Consider the following 17,552-nt stretch of genomic DNA (forward strand, 5'->3'; position numbering starts at 1 on the left):
GGCTTCTGTTCTGATGTCAGTCCTTCTACTCATACGTAGTTCAGTTCAAGTAGAATGTGCTTTTCCAGTGGCAGTAGAGAAGATCGTGCTTAAAAAGATTATAGAGTGCACAAATGAGATATGACAAGCAGTCTTCTGCTTGATACATTGCTTCCTTACCAATCTGAACCAAAATGAATGTTATATTTTACTGTCCAGTGTTCATCACTTCAGAGACTGCTCTGCATGAGCCATGAGTTCAAAGAATTCAGATAACTATTTTAAAGATGAAAGTTAAGAGCCAGAGCTGGTTCTCTTCTATAGCTAACACCATTTAGTAACAGCTCTTCCCTTAGAGAAAGGTTGCTGTGTAACATCTGTTACTGTTGTATAGCAAATGACCCAACAAAACAATCAGAATGCTCTGGTACGGAGTGAAACCAAATTGTGTTGGGCTTTGACTCATTTTTCACTACCGGAAGTATCTGCTGCTTCTGGGAGGAAGGTATAATAATTGATTTCTTACACTAGATTGCAACATTGCTTTTGAAACTTTATTTTAATCAGATCCTGCTGTATCCTGAAATTATCCGTAGTCCAAAACAGATTACAGTATTCACAAAGTCTAAGCATTAAGACAAAAAACCCGTATTGTTTCCTACTACAGGATTACTATGTTGCTTAACAGCAAGGAGTTCAAACAGGAGTGGTAAACCTCGAAGAACATAAGTTAAACTATCAGGCTCTCTTATTTCAAAAGAAGCCTTCACTGACTCTATACAAGTCTGCGTATTCATATAGTAGTATTTATTCAAAGACAAATTGGAACATTTCTTGCCCTATTTTTATATAAGCTTCTCTCTCTTCTTTTGTCATGAGACACACAAGCTCTGGATTTTCACAAACTTCACCATAGGAATGAGGCTGACCAGCTACCATTAAAATAGGACTTTGTGTTTCCTGTTCCTCCTCTTGTTTAAAATTGCTGCCTGCTACTTCCATTCCTGCTCTTCTTGAGCGCTTGGTATCTTCTTCAGACTCACTAGTATCACTGCCCGATTCAGACACTTTGCTTTTGACAACAGGAGCCTGGTCTGTGCTAGATGATGACTTGGATTCATGGATCAGAAGAGTCTTGATGATTTCATTATCGCTGACAGTTTCTCTAACGCTTTCTCCAGTTTCTTCAGAAGCATTTACTCCTAATACACAATACTAAGTGTTAGAGGTAGCAATAGTTTACAGTTGCCACAGGCATCTTCTGTTTTTTCTACCCTGGATCATTTTTACCCCCACTTTAGAATTTTCTTGAAAGTGCAGACATTTCCAAGAGCCTTACACTTTTAAGGAGTACCATTAATGTTACTGCATAGTTAAGAGCTAGAAATTTCAGGACCTGGTACCTGAGCTCTGGCTTTACTACTACCACCACCTAAATCAGTCTAAAGGGTAGTTTTTAGAAACTGAGATCTGATATCCAGTAGTGCAGAACCGAAGCGTTATGCTAGATTCTAAACCAAACTCACTACATTTTCAATGGGAAAGCTTTATTTAAATGCAGCAAGGCTACTGAATTTTAAGTATTTGCTAATGCTTAAAACTTACCAACACTATTGTTGGTGGCTGTTATTGCTCCTTCCACGGTGCTCTGTGACATCCAGATAGGTTGCTCTTTAGTTGCTTTTTCTCTTGTTTTCTTCTTGGGCTCAGAGTTCTGCACATCAATAACTAAGTTTTGGGTGTACATATTGCCAAAAGAGGAACTTCTGTTGGCCCATTTTTCAGGTTGGTTGCAGGATTCCAGCACACTTGAACGCACCTTATCATCAAAACTGAATGAAGTGTCACCCATTTTGGGCAGGTTATATCCAGGCAAGAATCCCCCAGTTCCCATTTCAAAAAAAAAAAAAAAAAAAAAGAAAGAAAGAGAGAGAGAGACCAAAAAAGGCATGTTTTGTTAGCAGACCGGCTTTAAGTGTTCTATATTAAAACAATTCACATTTCCTGTTACCTCCTGTCAGAGGCAAGTGGTTCTGAACCATTTATTTTTGCATGGGTTCTTCAGTAGGGCATCTCTGGATGAAGCACACTAGTAGAGAAACTACTTTCTCACAGAACGGGCTATGAACATCAGATGAAGGGGAAGTCTGGAAAATTAACTATTTAAGATAAAAAAAGGTAGCAAAAGCAAAACTATAAAAACTAATTTAAAATGCCTTAGGTATTATGAACAAAGCAGAATGGACTTGAAAGTATGCTGCAAGTTCAGTATTTCAAAGATTTTACAGCTGGAAAGTTGTTAGGGGGTTTGTATTGAAATCAGAAATTCTAGGGGTATGTTTATACCTTTCTGATAATTCTGGTATTTCTGTTGGCTGAGGCTCCAGCAAGTCATATGGCAGAACAATATCTTCAGTCTCACGCAGTAGCACAAAGATAGGTTCAAGCTGCTCATTGAATTTTGCTAGCAAGGTTTGAGCCTCACGCTTAGGAAGTGCTGAGGCATCTTCCTCTACTTCAGTATTGCAGTAAGTGCAGCGGAAGGTCTCTGCAACATTATCCAAATTAGAAATTCTTATGTTCGTAGGACACAAAAGATTGTAGGACCTTGTTAAGAAATCCACAGTCTGGACAATTGCCAAAATATTCTGACTTTATCCATTCATTCACATTAACTAGGGGAACTCAAGAACTCAAGTTATAAAGGTAAGCCTTTTTTTTTTTTTTTTTTTTTCCATTCTTTTTTTTTTCTCCCTTCCCTCCCACCTTTTTTCTTTTTTATTTGACAAGGACTGATATTCACACACTTGTTATGCAAGAGAGAAATGGCAATAGTGAAGCATAAAGAGCATCTGGTTTTAGTCGTTCAAAGCGTATGCTAAAAACCTATGTTCATTTTTTAAGCAAAAGAAATCTATTTAAAGCATATGCTATTAAAATGTATCACCAGCCCCAATGGTTGCATTTCAGTAACTTGACAAAGTCCATCCCTTTGTTCTAAATGGAGGATTTTGCTAACTGACAGTATACTCATTTCACCTTTGACATTTCCAGTTAGTCATATGAAGTTCATTCTTCCCGGCTCTGGCATCTTTTGCCAATACCATGACCCAGGGGTTAACACAGTAGCGGCACTTGGAGTAATGTATTGCAGTAGGATGCCATTTGACCGCATTTTTGAAAGAGTACTCTCTAATTAGTCATTTTGATTTTAGAGAAGAGAAACCAGCAAGCTCTGATGCCACTTCTGCTGCAGATGTGTTGCGTTGCCCTGGGAGGAGCCTGAAGTTCCCCGTTTCCAGCACCGGAGCGATAGAACACCTCTCCCCTGCTGCAGAGCTGCAACATGCTTATTACAGTAGGTGGCCGCAAACAGTTTTATCCATCTTGTCCAATGCTTCCATCAGAAGAATTGAACAGACAAATGATTAACACATTCAAAATGGAGTAGAGCAAGTACTGTATTCTCATTTCCATCTGAGGACATGGGACTCACAAGATTTAGATGAGTAATCTCAAACCAGGCTAAGCATCTTGCTCGTGGCAAAGCTGAGGCCTGCAATCTGCCTCCCAGCTCCAGCTCGTATATTCAAAAGTATTCTTCCTCTTGCTTGGCCTGTTTTGCAGAGGTATTTTTCTCTTACCCTTACCTCCCAGTTTCTCCTGTCCCAGGCCCTTGTCCACCAGCAAACAAGTATATCCTAACAGCTTTTATTGCAAAGTTTGCACAGGAGCCAATTTTGTGCTACCAGAGTTATTAAGATAAGAGCAAATCAGCAATATAAGCAACATACCTGTAAATACATCAAAGAGCTGATTAACCTCAAGGTCTGTGTAAGTGCTGGAGCAAGATGGACATTTAAAAGAGGACCTGGTAGTCGAATCCCGCTCATCTGCTTCTATTTTCCGGCGTATGTGATCCAGTTTGTATTTTACAACATCCACCAGCACCTTGTAATTGATGTAATAGTAATTGTGCCTTGTGCTCTTCCCATTAGGCCCTGTTTCAACTCTCATACGCACCTTCACAAACTTTTCTGCCTTGAGCGTGTTCAGGATACTACGCAGTTGTTTATGTTCATACTTGAGCAACTGTAACAAGTCATCCTCTTTCACACAGGGGTAGCGGATCAGTACATCTAGGGCCAGGGAGTACTCCACACCGTAGAAACCACGCACTACATATTTGGCCAGGCGCTTTAGGGCTGCCGGGACCTCTGTGATGACGTTTTGCTCTTCCATCAGGAGCTGAAGCACCACCAGACGTGCTGTACAACAAACAGAAGGGAGGTGAGCTGCAGCAAACCTTTCTTAGTGCTCACAGGCAGGTACAAAGCAGGTCATTTGCTGTCCTGCAGTTCTGCAAGAGTCTTCACTGAACAGATGAATGTAAAATCCTTAACCTGCACCTGGGGATAGGGAAGGTATCAATAGATATCAAAGATTACCTAATCTTGAAGTACAATGATTACACCTGAAATATTCATGTCCTCTTGTGTAAAACCCCATAGAAGATATCTAGGAGAACGGGTTACAGAAAGTTCATAATAATCCTCTTTACAGAAGACAGCACAGTTAACTTGCATGTCTAGGTCTGCCTGAAGGACCCGTTTTCATTCACAGCCAGCCAGATAAGATCTGAACTGAACACTATATGCCTTTAAAAGTAAGGCTCACAACACAAGCTGGGCAAGAAATCTTCGGTTTAGTTCGTAACAATAGGCAAACTAGCCGAGACGGTAACTCCCTTTGTGGCAAAGCCACAGGAGGTGTTCGAGCACCTTTTAGCTTGCTCTTTGTGATTTTTCTGCTGGCTGCCATAGTCAAAACAAATGCCTAGCAAAGCTGGCGCGCAGGACGCTCCATCTTGCCTGGCACTGCCCTCACTCAGCACAGGCTGTTTGGGGCTGTGCCTGCTTGTCCCACCACACTAAATCACCAGGGAACATTTGTAGCAGATTTTCCTCTTTAGCCCTCTTCTCCTCTGCAGGGGCGTAGGGCTTCTGGCAATAACCCATTCCTAATCCCATTTAATAGAATGCAACTAATTCTAATCAGTTCAGCTGTCCCTGTTTCTTATTCATAAGGAGTGGAGGGAGAAGGAAAAATAAATTGAGGCGTGTTTCGATAAAGCCACATCTCAATTCCCTTCTTTGAGGCACGTTAAAGTCCTACAGAAACATTTGATACTGCAGCCTCTAGACAGATGGCTTTGCAGAGAACCATGCAACACGCAGCCAAACAACACCGGTGTAGCTACCGGGTCAGAAGGTGGGTGGGTAGAGGGATGGCATGTTATGCCATGGTACATCGCCAGCACTAGCACTGGCATCCACTGCTGAGGGGCATCTTGCTCAAGCCCAGGTAGTCGCATATTGCTACACAGAGCTTCCAGGTGACCTTCGTCAGAAATCCCAGTTAAACAAAACTTATTTGCAGGAGCCTAGTCGTTTAAATTTGCATCTCACAGGGGAAGCACTATGTTTTGGGTAACCTAAACCAAATGTAAAGCTGCTGGTCTGAAGGCAATAGTACCACACTGACCTAAATTTCCCACGAGGAAGTGGGGGGGAACACTGGAACGGGCTGCCCACGGAGGGGGTCAAGTCTCTGTACTGCAACTGGGCAAGAGCCCGAGCAGCCTGACCTTGCTTTGAGATTGGTTGTGCCACCAACAAGGCTTGGGCCAGACAGCCTCCAGAGGTCTCGTCTAACCTAAATTCTTCTGTTCTCTTCCAAGAGAGTTAAATTTAACCACAGCAAGGACAGAAGCTGTGGGAACGTCAGTCAGTTCCTTGATAGCACTCCTCAGACTGTAAGACCACCATTCCTATGCTTTTTCACAAAACCCTTCAGAAAGAAGCAATTTTAAAAAATTACTGTTGTAGTTTTACTCTTTCACTTCTTTGTCCTCATCCTCAAAAAAGGCTTAACTACAGCGCACCTGACTGTCCCATGTTAGTAGGGCAGCGTAGCTCATTGCATGACTAGAGAAAGAATATTCCCTTCCACAAGCAGGAAGCCACCCGACCTTGAGCTTGTGTTCAACCAAGTCTCCCAGAAACTAAATCCTGTTGTTGCTGCCAGCCAAGCCCTAGCAAGGGTATGACACAGTCTGTGTACGTGTGCATGGATGTGTCTGCAGTGGGACAGGGACATACTCGAGCCAGGAGTCAGGAACTCCACCTGCTGAAAAAAGAATAGAAGTTGAATAAAATCTTTTTGACTGCAATCACATCTCCGCCTCTTTCTTTGATGGATGAGCTACCTCAAGTTGCCAGTGCATTTTCTGCCAGATAAAACCGTATGCAGACCTATAGGATAACACATTTGTGAGCATCATGGCTGTCCTTGAGCCACTCAGCGATGTTCATGTCCCAGAGGCACTCAGTAGGCAATTTTCCTTTCCCCATCCACAGCAAGGGCTCTTTGCCTTTAGAGCTGAGTAGCTTTCCTTTGAAGTCAGGGTAAGGGTATGCGGAGGAGACTACTTGTATATTGAGAATCGCCAGGAAGCTTCAGACAGCAGAGAAGCTACTGCTGTGCAGGACAGCTTAGATTACTGCTCTTGACCCAGGGCTGGGTTCCAGTGTTCTAACCCCAGGGGCACTTGAGCATAAAACACAAGATGTCTGGAGCACTGACAGGTATCAGACTTGTTCCACAGAAAAATATGCTAACGTAAGCTGCAGACTTCTCTTTCGTCCTCCTTCTGGCCTCACAACTTTAGAAGTTGTGTCTGCGTGGTGGCTTATACTCAGCAGGAAGGAAGGATGGACAGTGCCCTCAGCCAGCCCCAGCAATCAGGGGAATGGCTTTGAGTCTTCTCAGGCTCTGGAGAGCACTGAGCCTTGTCCTTCTATACTGTGGGCATATAGCCCAGAGACAGAGGCACTGTAGCCTCTGGCACAGGCCCAACGGCAAGCAGCCATCATGTATTTGTGTGACCTGGTCCAGCCCCACTGAGGGGCGTCAAGTGCAGCCCCAGGATCTGTATCGGATATGGTACCGCTCACACGCATTAGCCCGGGCTAGCATCTCAGAAAGGGCCATGGTGCCCTCTGCTTTATATGAGGGCCAGTTGGATCGTGGCACTATTGAAAAAAGAACAAAACCACTTCTGTATCTAGCCCTTGGCTAATGGGGACGGAATTGTGACACTCAAAGGACTTGTATTAATTAGGAGCAGGTCTCACGACTGCTTTTTCTTACCCTAAGTCAAATACAGAATGAAATAATTTCAAAGGGACCATGATAAGTACCTAACAACATTAAGGAAGAAGTAGGACCTGAACTGTAAGCTTGAGGTTTGCTGATCTATCAGTTCTGTGGATGACTCCTTACCCCAACTTGCATCGCGTACTTGCGCCTTTAAAGCAAGCAGTACTCTGAAGTGCTAGCAAGTCTGGACTGCACTGAAGTGCTTCTGAGCACCTTGATGTTAAAAGCTCTTCAGGTCCAGAGTCTTACAACCATGCAAACTATTCAGGGAAAGAAAAAAAGCCACCACCCACACACAACAGAACTCCTCCGTACATAAACACACAGTGTAAAATATCATGAATATATCCTGGGAGACAACTGAAAAGCTTTTCCTCAAGAACAAATCCATAGAACCCGCTGTCTGCTGTCTCTTTGCAGTGGAAGTTTAGATGTGTAAGCCTTTGTTCAATGTAAAAGGAAATGGCTTTCTTTTTAAGAAATGGCTGAATTTGCCCTGAATGAAGAACATTCATGGAAAACACAAACCCCTTGAGAAGTGTTCCTTTAAGCTACAAAAGAAACAAACCTGTATGCATTTTACAGTAAAAACTACATAAAATCAAAGTGGGGGAAAGCTTTCTCCAAGTGCTTTGGTATATTTGAGGTTGTATTTCTCCAGTCCATCTAATGCTGGATCTGAAGTCTTGCAATTCAGGAAAACTGCTGATGTTTAAAAGTTGTGTAGTTTTCAGTTCGCAAGCAGCAGTTTTTTAAGAGCAGCTGGAGACCACCCTTAACAAGGAAAGGAGGAGGAAGAGGAGCAGCTCCTGCAGAGGGAGGATGGCTTTAAACAGGAATCTGCTTTTCAGCTGAGCTACAGCCTATATTAAGACAAGTATTTTGCTGTTCATGCAGATTTTTTTCTTTTTTTCCAGCCGACAGCATATACAGACAAGATACCTTACAAGTCACAGTCTAGCTTCTACCTTTAGCTTCTTTTAAAGTACTTACATTTAGAAGAGTAGGAGCTACCTTCTTATTATATTGATTATTTTTAAGATTATTCAGTAACTTCAATGCCAGAGAGGCCCTTCTGCTTATAGTTAATATGGAACAATTATAATCTTCATCAAGGAGAGACAAATGCAATGTGCTGCTTTCCCCAAAAGCAGGAATTACCTTTAAGATCCTTTTTGTGCTTTGGGAAACCTGTACAGTTGCTTGCTGTGCTAGCAGGCAACTATCAAAAGCAGCATTTCAAGTTAACAGGCATCACATAGAGCAAGTTCTGCAAGATTTCCCTGAAACCAATTGCTTAATTAACATTTCACTTGAGCTGCCTGAGAAAGCAAACTACCCACCTCACACTTTAAGAGGCACTAAACCAGAAAGATTTATTAAAGTAGTCTTTTGTCATTCTTCATATAACTTCACCATTTGAAGTAAGTTAAAAAAACCTGATCGTTACCTCTGTTGTATAGGCAGAAAACTTCAGGCTGGTACTGTAGAACTGCTCCTTTCTTAAGAGCTCAAAGTAACTGCAAAACAGGCTTAAGTATTTCCCAGCCTTTTCCTAGACCTATCTGTGATATGCCCTAATTATCAGCCAGCTGGAGCAAAAAAGTCCCCCCATCGCATTTCATTAGCAACTGAATGAATTCAGACTTGCATACATTGCATCACAATAAAGTTTTAAATCATATTGCTCAATGAAATCCACCTACGACAGGCAAGGACTGAAAATGTAAGTGACAGCGATCTGATTAGTGTTTTCATTAGCATGACTTTAGAAGACTGAAAGTAACATAATAATTTATTCCTCTTTAGTTGCTGCAACCCAAATATTTAGTATAGGTAATTTACGTTATTTATGTTTAGAAGCTTTCATAACCAAACAAATCTGGAAACTTTATATCAACCTTGCAAAGAAATATTCATCTTGCAAAGAAAGAAGCTGGAATTTATATGTTTACTAGTTTTTGCATTTTTGCTTACTAATCTTTTTAGGTAGTTTATGTCTTTGAAAGGAAAAAAAACCCCATTTTTCAGCTATTTCTCTAGAAGATAAAGTTATAGATACTATTTTTTCATTTTATGAATTAGATATCTGTGTTTAAAAACAATGTTGAAAGAAGGCTGCCAGACACTGTACATCCAGGATTAAAATGGTGAATTCTATTAGGATTGCAATCATCATATTCTATCTCAAATCTTCGTGTCTTTCAGATTATTTTTTAATATATGCACAGGGGAGGCTGGTGTTTTGTGGTGATGTGACTTAGGTCTTCTAGATACGTGTTGCAGCTTGTACTGTGCTTTTGTACTGCTGTTTGCTGCCGGAACTCTGGCTCTCCAGCTTACCTGGCACATGGGTCTATGGAAACCCCAAAAGTGTGGGTGTTTGTCTGCATAGGATGGGTTGTGGGACTGGCATCTGTAAACATCACTACAGAACACAGTGCCTCTGAGAAACAGTCAATACTAGAAAAGAAACCTCGTATTTTAGTAGCTGTAGGAAGAATTTAGATTTGAAAATACTTCGGAGGTTGGAAACTGCAGGTTAGAAACTGCAGGAACAGGTGACTATAAAAAAAATCCCCAAGTTTAGCTCTGCTCTTGCTTGTGATTTATAGTAGCAGGATCAGTCTCATGCTTTATGCTGGGGAAAAACCTTGCTACTACTCTTTTTTAATTTGTTCCATTAAATAAGAAACTATTAGGCAGATACCCACAGATGAAAAATCTAATCGGCATAAACCTTCAACCACAAATTTTAAATGTCCACACAGGTAAAATTAAGCAGATAGACCTCTTTCCATAAAGTTGTTCTTGAGTATGCTCCTTTGCTGTTGTGTTACACTAGAAATGCAAAGGAGCAAGACTACTTGCTGGTACTTGTTGTGTTTAGTCTGTGGGAAATGTTTACACTGAGTAATACCCAGCTCCTTGCCAGCTGTTTTGAACAGGGCAAGTGTCGTGTAACCTCAGTGCTGGTACTGATGTGACAGTCCTCAGCCTGCACACGCCGGCGTGGAACCAGACCACAAGAAAACACAAAACAACTTTCTGCATTAAGGAGAGTGATGGTCTGGCTGCTAACAGTGCTTTCAGAAATGGGTGACCTGTGCAAGCTGCACCTGCTTGTCACGGACACTTAGCCTCCACCTAGCAGGGGTAAAGCTCCACGCAGCAGAGGTGCTGCTCAGCCGGGGGGCTGCCTGTTGGGCGGCTGGGAGGGAATTTGGTACAGGCTCACGTTGTGCTGCCTTTGCTGTGCACGCTCAGCGCAGGAGTGAAAATCACAGGCCAAAAAATACAAAAAGAAAGCGTGGCTTGAGCAGGTATTTTCTGACTGCTGGGAGCCCTGGCACCGAGGGCCGTGGGAAGCAGGGTTTGTGCCGGTGTGTTGTTGCGATGTTGCGTAACAGAGACATCACTGACAACGGGAGCTCGAGGTGGGGATAGGCAAGGTTGCCTGGCTGCGTGTCAAACCCCCTTGGGTGGCGGGGATGTTTGTCTGGAATGGTGTGGGCATGCATGGCACTCGCAGGCTACTGGATGAAAAGGAGGCAGATAATCAGCTGAGAAGTCTCAGGTGGGAGAAGGGAGTACAGAGTCTGATCACAGGTTGAAGGAGAAAATGAGTGGGTTGCTGCTTTGGGGGATAAAGGTATAATCAAGGTTCTCACAGCAAATGCAGTACATTTTACCTGTTGGCAGAGCGGAGGTTGGTGTAGAAGGCCCGGTGGGAGGCTGTGACCTGCACCTGGAGTAAATGGGAGCTGTTCCAAGTTCCTTTATCATCCTCTCTGGGCTGAACAGCTGCTGTTCTGCCTTTCCTGGACACGCACATGGAAGCTACGTTCTGCAGTATCTTACATTCTCCACGTCAACCGATACCCAGACCCGAGTTTAAAAAATCAAATGCCTAGCTTGTGCATTCCAGCACTGCAAAATAAGAAAACACTAGGATTACAGGAAGTGCCTGTATGTCACCTGCTGCCCTGTACACACAGGGCTCTTAATCACAGTCACATCTCTCTTTTTTTTTTCCCCCACGCTGGCCCTTTCGCAGTGTCTCTGCCTCAGCCAGTGGGGGGGGGTTAACGCTCAGCTCCCACGTGTAGCCCTGAGCCCTGCTTATTTTGTGAACCATCCAAACCTTGCACTGAGACGATTCATTTTCTTATCGGTTTTCCTGTGGTGTTCTCCTTGTATTACTTAATTCCACGATCCTTGAAGGCATGCTGGTATCGGACTAAATTAACTTGGTCGGAGGGCTGTAGACCTCTTTTTGGATTAGTTTATGTTGTAATCTTCCTGGTATCTAGAAAGATAGAGGATATCGTGCTTGTGTTACATATGGAGCTCTGGGGTACAGAATTTGAAACCAAGATTGCTGGATAATTTCGAGTGCCTGAACTGAGATTAAAAAAATTAAGATACATTTTACAGTACTTTATATTCCTGCAGCATAGCTCCCTCTGTCTTGACTGCCATTGTGATCAGTACTTCCAAAATGCAACCAGTGGTATCCCAAACTGGGTACTGGCCAAACAACACAGCCTACTGGGTTGCCTGTGCAGCACCTGCCAGGAAAAGGGGTGAGAATTCAGTTGTCCCAGTGGGTGCCTAGATCTGCCTGGTCTGTAACAGCAACCATTCCCTTGCGAGGCGTTAGCTTATTTACCGTCTTGAGAGCTGGAACAGAGCAGCCGCCTTTCTCTTCTGTTATGCCGTCCCCATTCGTCACAAGAACGCAGCCTGTCGCTGTGCAGTGAGTGAAACAAGGGATCTCGATAAAAGGAATCTGGGGATCACACAAAGAGACCGTATCACATCCAAAAAGGAAGGGACGTGAATGGCTGCCATGCTTGTTTGCTTCCGGATGCTTCACAACCTTAGTATGCTTTTAATGTAACTTACCTTGCTTTGAAGAACGGTTGCTTGGGATAACATGTATTTTTAATGTCAATACTCTTTTCTTAGAGGATCAGTTTAGATTTAATGTCTCTCAGCGTAATTTGAAACAATGTGGTAACAGCAGTTACTAACCAGCAGGCTGCTGCAGCGGGGAGGCACGGTTTGGCTGGTTTCAGAGGACAGCAAAGGAACGCTCAACGCAGGGAGCAGGGAGGTCAGAGAGGAGCACGCTGCACTTGCTAGATCTTCACAGCCTGCCACTCTCGGCTGTCTTCCCATTCTGTTGTACTTCTCTTTCCTTTGACATATCCTGACACTCTGGCTCCTGCTCTTCCTTTTTTCTTTTTCCCCTCCTCCCTTTCCCATTTTCCTGTTCCTCCCCCTCCCCTGTTTTCCCCTCTCCATCCAGTCGCTTCTGCTTTTTCCCACCTGGGTCGTGCAGAAGGCCACCTTCTGCAGCTGGATATGGGTATCTTAAAAAGAACCGTTTCCAGCTCTCAGGGGATGGTGCATGTACACCTCTTGTAGGAATGCAGGTGTAGCATTTTGGGAACTAAGTTGATGCAAATTATATGTAACTACTCAAAGGTTTGAATACTGGTGTAATTCAGATGGTGGGTGTAGCCTGAGAAAAGGCCATGTCTAATCCAAATGCCTCCAGGTACCTGAATTAAAGTTCTGCTTTAAGAACAAGACAGCACTTCAGCACTTTGCTACAACTCAGTGCTTGTCACCTTTTTTCTTTTTTTACTACAGAGAAAATAAATTTTTTTGTGTTTCTCTTTCTTAATGAAACATTTTCATTGAAATATAAAGAGGGAAAAGTCTAAGGATGATTTTTTTCTCTACATTGGGTATCTGTCTAACAGAGAAAGCTTAGCAAGTCTAAAAGAAAGTCAAGACTAACCGCGGAAAACCTTAAGCAAGCCTTATGACTGGAGTTACCTTAAATACAGAATACTCAGCAGAGACAACCTCACTACTGGGGTTCTGCTATTGCTTATGCATAACCCTTGAGCTAGGAGAAAAAACTTTGCAAAACAAATTAGACTGAGATTGTCCCATATATAATTAATGTAATTCGGAGCTGATTCACTGTAGATCAGAAAATGTGCTGAGCACAGTGCTTCTGAGTATGTAAACAGACTAACTCCTTTATAATTATTGTCCTCTTTTCTAAGTAACAGAGTGTGGGAGCAGATTTAGCTACACAAGACCTTTAAAATCTTTGATACTGCAAGTTATCATGCTCTGAAAAACTGGGTGGCAGTCTTGGAAGAACTGCGTGGTCTGCCTGCTTCAAGTATTTGTCCAATTGGTATGCTGTGTTTCCAGACATTTTAACAAAGGCAGTTTCTTATAAAATGCATAAATATTTGGAGTTTTCTTCCCAAGGCAAATTGTGGTTTCTGCCACCGCTTTGATTGAGCATTACTCTTTCTGGCTCATCTTGTTCTTCTGGTGCAAAGGATGAGAGGTTTTGCTGCTTGGAGGGGTTGGGTGTGACTTTCTCACCAACACTTCTGGAACTCCAAGAGGAAAAGAAAGTCCATCTGACAATCTGTGACATATGCAAGTCATTTGCCTGCTCTTGCCACTACGGTGAAGTCCAAGCTTTTGAGCTTTCTGTTTGCATTTCTTTCTTTCTCCTTCCACCCGCAGCCCAAAGAGCTGGCCGTGTGACGGTGGGGACAGGTGTTTGTGCCGGGAGGGAGGCCTATTTTGCTGTTGGTTGTGGTGCCTGCCTAAAGCTCTCAGCTGCTGCCTGTCAGTCCACTCTCGGTCATGCCTGCTTGCTCCAGCTTCAGTCTTCTATTTACTCTTGCTGCTTTCCTGGCAGATATTTTACAGACCACCTGTGGGTGCTGGAGTTTTTGCTTCTAAGCGAGGCCTTCACTTGCGACTCTAATGCAAACTCACTTGCATGTGTGTCCCAGAACTACTGCTTGATTTTGACAGAATCAAATTCCTTTCCTGGATTGTCCTGTCCTCACTAGCTGCCAACATTTTGCTTTTTGACACAGGAGATGCCATTCTTTCTTCCTCTGAAGAGGAAGCTTCAGTCATGGCTTTCTTAAAGTGCAGAGGTGTAAAATTTTTTTGCAAACTGACTTCTTTTTGCCTTTAAATGCCAACACCCAAACAAATGCTTTGTCTTTCCTCTAACATCTTATTTGATCCCGTTCAGAATAAACTGGATTAACTCTTTGTATTTACATTAAAAGTAAAAATCTGCTGGAAGCTAAAATACAGAGGCTACTCTTCACAGAACTAGACTATGCAGTAATAATAGAAAACTATGTTTGTCTTGTTTCGTTTGTGGTTTTATTTTTGCAACCGTTTGATGATTTTTCACCCAGAACTAGGAAAGCTGTGTAACTCTCTTATTTAAACATAAAAAAAGAAAACACTTATGGTTTCTTACTTGATCTACGAAAAAAACAAATGTAAAAATAAAATAATCTGACGACCCTCTGTGTTTGTGAGGTACTTCAGCTATGTGTACAGCAAATGAAGAAACGCACCTATTTTTATTCTTTGCGTCTCTATAAAAACCAAGCAAACAAAAACCAAAGGAAAAAAGGCTAAATTAAATCCCAAAGTTGCAAGCAGTTGTATACATTTCTTCAGTGAAATGGTTTTAGCTTCCATTACAGTGCCCAGGACAGCAGAAGCCAGGAGGAAGTTTGATGTTAAAAACCAATGTCTCTCTCTGTACCATGAGCAAATTAAACATTTGGTCTGGCTTGAGAAAACCTTCAGAACAAGTGCTTTCAGAGTTGACAGATGTAGCTTAAATCAAGAAGCAATTAATCACATTCATCAGTTCTTCCATATTAAGGCAGACACAGTAAGACATAGCTGTTGAGGGTTTTGTTTTTAAACATCTTTGCTTATTTTAGTCAATAGCGGGCATATATGTTCAGGCTCTGGAGAGACATCCATTGGATTTAGCTGTGCTTTTGCAATTGTAAAGCAATTTCCAGTGTGGGAATGTGGATTGTCTTGCACAAGGGACATACCAAAAGCTCATTAGTTAATGACTGTAAATAGTCTACGCTGCTCCACATATGTTAAAGTGGGACAGGACTCATAAGTAAACTTATTTTTAAATGACAAAGTAATTTGATTATGGCTGTTATGCAACTAATTCCAAATAAATCTAAACAACCCGCTACCAGATTAAGGTGCAGACTCAGAAGTATATGATGTGCTTTTCATGGTACAGACTGTAACATCTGACTCAATTTAACCATTTTACATGAATCAAATGTCCCAGAAGCTGCATTTCACACACTACCTGCATTTTCCCCAAATCTAAATCATGCTGTTATGTTGATTTTAGTTTACGTAGCTTTGATATTTATGACTGAGACTTAAAATACACTCCGGTAGTACAATCATGTTAACATACTTCTGCTTGCGTACTTCAGTTAAAAAAAATTTAAGATGTGTAACTACGCTAGCCCTTTTTTGTAATGTCAGTTTAAGTAGTGGGATGCCGATTCCTGTGTGCTCTCACCCTGTCAGTGTTTTACACCCCTTTAAATTGTTTCTAGCTGTGCTACTACGGGCATTGCTCTAGGGCCTAGAACACCAGTGCTTCATTTTCTTCAACCAGAAGCCATGTCTCTTTATTAGCTGTTAAAGTTATTTGGCAAATAGCGTTCTTTTTGTCCCTGCTTCCCCCACTGCAATCCTCTAATAACAGTTTGCTGTAATCTGGTAACCTAGTTACTGAAACAAGGGATGATTAAAGGTTATCTTTTAATCACAGAATACCAGGTTAGAAGGGAACTCAAGGACCATCTGGTCCAACCTTTCTTTGCAAAAGCACAGTCTAGACAAGATGGCCCAGCACCTTGTCCAACCACATCTTAAGAAGTGTCCAATGTTGGGGAATCCACCACTTCCTAGGGAGATTATTCCAATGGCTTATTGTTCTCGTTGTGAAGAAATCTCCTTTTCTGTAACTTGTACCCATTATCCATCATCTTTTCCATGTGACTCCTTGTAAAAAGGAAGTCTCCAGCTTCTCTGTAGCCACCCTTTAAATACTGGAACGTGGTAGTAAGGTCTCCCCTTAAGCTTTCTTTTCTCAAGGCAGAGCAAACCCAGTTCTCTCAGCCTTTCCTCATCTGGCACGCTTTCCAGTCCTTTGACCATCTCTGTGGCCCTTCTCTGGACCCTCTCCAGTCTGTCCACATCTTTCTTGTATAGTGGGGACCAAAACTGAACACAGCATTCCAGGCGTGACCTGACCAGCACTGAGCAGAGTGGGGTAATGACTTCACCCCTGCTGGTGATGACTTTGTTGATACAACCCAGCATCCTGTTGGCTTTCTTTGCCGCAGCAGCGCACTGTTCACTCATGTTGAGCTTGTTGTCCACCAGGACCCCCCCAGATCCCTTTCCACAGAGCTCCCTGCCTATGCCACACTACTGGATTATGTTTTCCCAGGTGCAAGACCTTACAACTTGTCCTTGTTGAACTTCAAAAGGTTCCTGTTAGCTCACGCTTCCAGCCTATCCAGGTGTTCCTGCAGGGTGGCTCTCCCTTCTGAAGTGTCCACTGGTCCCCACTCAGCTCGGTATCAATGGCAAACTTCATCAGGGTACACTTGATCCCATCATCCAGATCACTGAGGAAAATATGAAAGTGTTGAGCCCATCATTGATCCCCGGGGGGACCCCACAGGTGACAGATTGCCAGTTTGAAAAGGAGCTATTTACCACACCTTCTGGGTGCAGCCTCTCAGTCAGTTCCCCACCAACCACACAGACCACCTGTCTAGACTGTAACACATCAGTTTCTCTACAAGGACGCTGTGAGAAACTATCGGAAGCCCTGGAGAAATTTTAGTGTTTCTTTTAGAAAAGGAAGCAATACTAAATAAAACTTAGTCGGTTACACCTGGATGAAAGTTGACTTTGCAAAAATGAGCAGTAACTTGTTTACTCTGCTGTAGACTTAAGTGTTAAATTTTCAATTATTAAAATAAATATCTTAAGTAGCCTTTACTGTTTCGCACAGAAAACTGCAGTATCCTCTGTTCTGAACTTCTGCACTACACTAGTACTGTTCTGTGTTCTGGCTATCAAGAATCCCATTGTGACTAGATGTCACAAACTTGCCAGTTTTACTTCGAATGCCTTAGGCAATACTGTCTCTGCAGACACCAAAGAGACGGCAACTACTTCCCTTATGCCAGTGGCAACTTTAAATTCACGGCTTAATTATAATTCTGGCCAACGGCACAGTCTGACTTGGCTGCCCTACCCTGCTTTCCAAAAAACAACCAACTGAACAAAATCTCCCCCAGACAACCCAACCACTATTAGTAGTTGGCTACTTCAGATTACGATAATCGCTTTCACTGTCAGTTTGAGAAAGAAATCAGTTCTTTGGACACTGTTAAAATCAGTCTATTTGGAAGTGAATGCCC

At 42.6% G+C, this 17,552-nt stretch overlaps 1 protein-coding gene across 1 annotated transcript; it reads right to left on the bottom strand.

Annotated features, from left to right (window-relative positions):
• Positions 1–519: 519 nt before the first annotated feature.
• On the bottom strand, positions 520–17,483 carry LOC101915584 (general transcription factor IIE subunit 1-like). Its single transcript, XM_027789996.2, has 5 exons — positions 10,893–17,483; positions 3,774–6,168; positions 2,326–2,527; positions 1,585–1,811; positions 520–1,181 (listed from the first exon to the last, which is right to left on the bottom strand). Exons 2-5 carry the CDS (start codon positions 4,219–4,221, stop codon positions 787–789), a joined length of 1,272 nt encoding a protein of 423 aa, XP_027645797.1. The 5' UTR covers positions 4,222–6,168; positions 10,893–17,483; the 3' UTR covers positions 520–786.
• Positions 17,484–17,552: the final 69 nt, after the last annotated feature.

Source organism: Falco peregrinus, chromosome 2 (genome assembly GCF_023634155.1).
Source record: "Falco peregrinus isolate bFalPer1 chromosome 2, bFalPer1.pri, whole genome shotgun sequence".
NCBI classification, from domain to species: Eukaryota; Metazoa; Chordata; class Aves; order Falconiformes; family Falconidae; genus Falco; species Falco peregrinus.

Bases quoted from the DNA above. Each gene is read 5' to 3' on its own strand.
- LOC101915584 (XM_027789996.2), bottom strand. From the start codon at position 4,221: ATGGAAGAGCAAAACGTCATCACAGAGGTCCCGGCAGCCCTAAAGCGC. The intron at 1,812-2,325 runs GTATAAACATAC...CACTTCATTCAG, and splicing joins ATACCAGAATTATCAGAAAG to TTTTGATGATAAGGTGCGTT. The intron at 1,182-1,584 runs GTAAGTTTTAAG...ATTGTGTATTAG, and splicing joins AGCCACCAACAATAGTGTTG to GAGTAAATGCTTCTGAAGAA.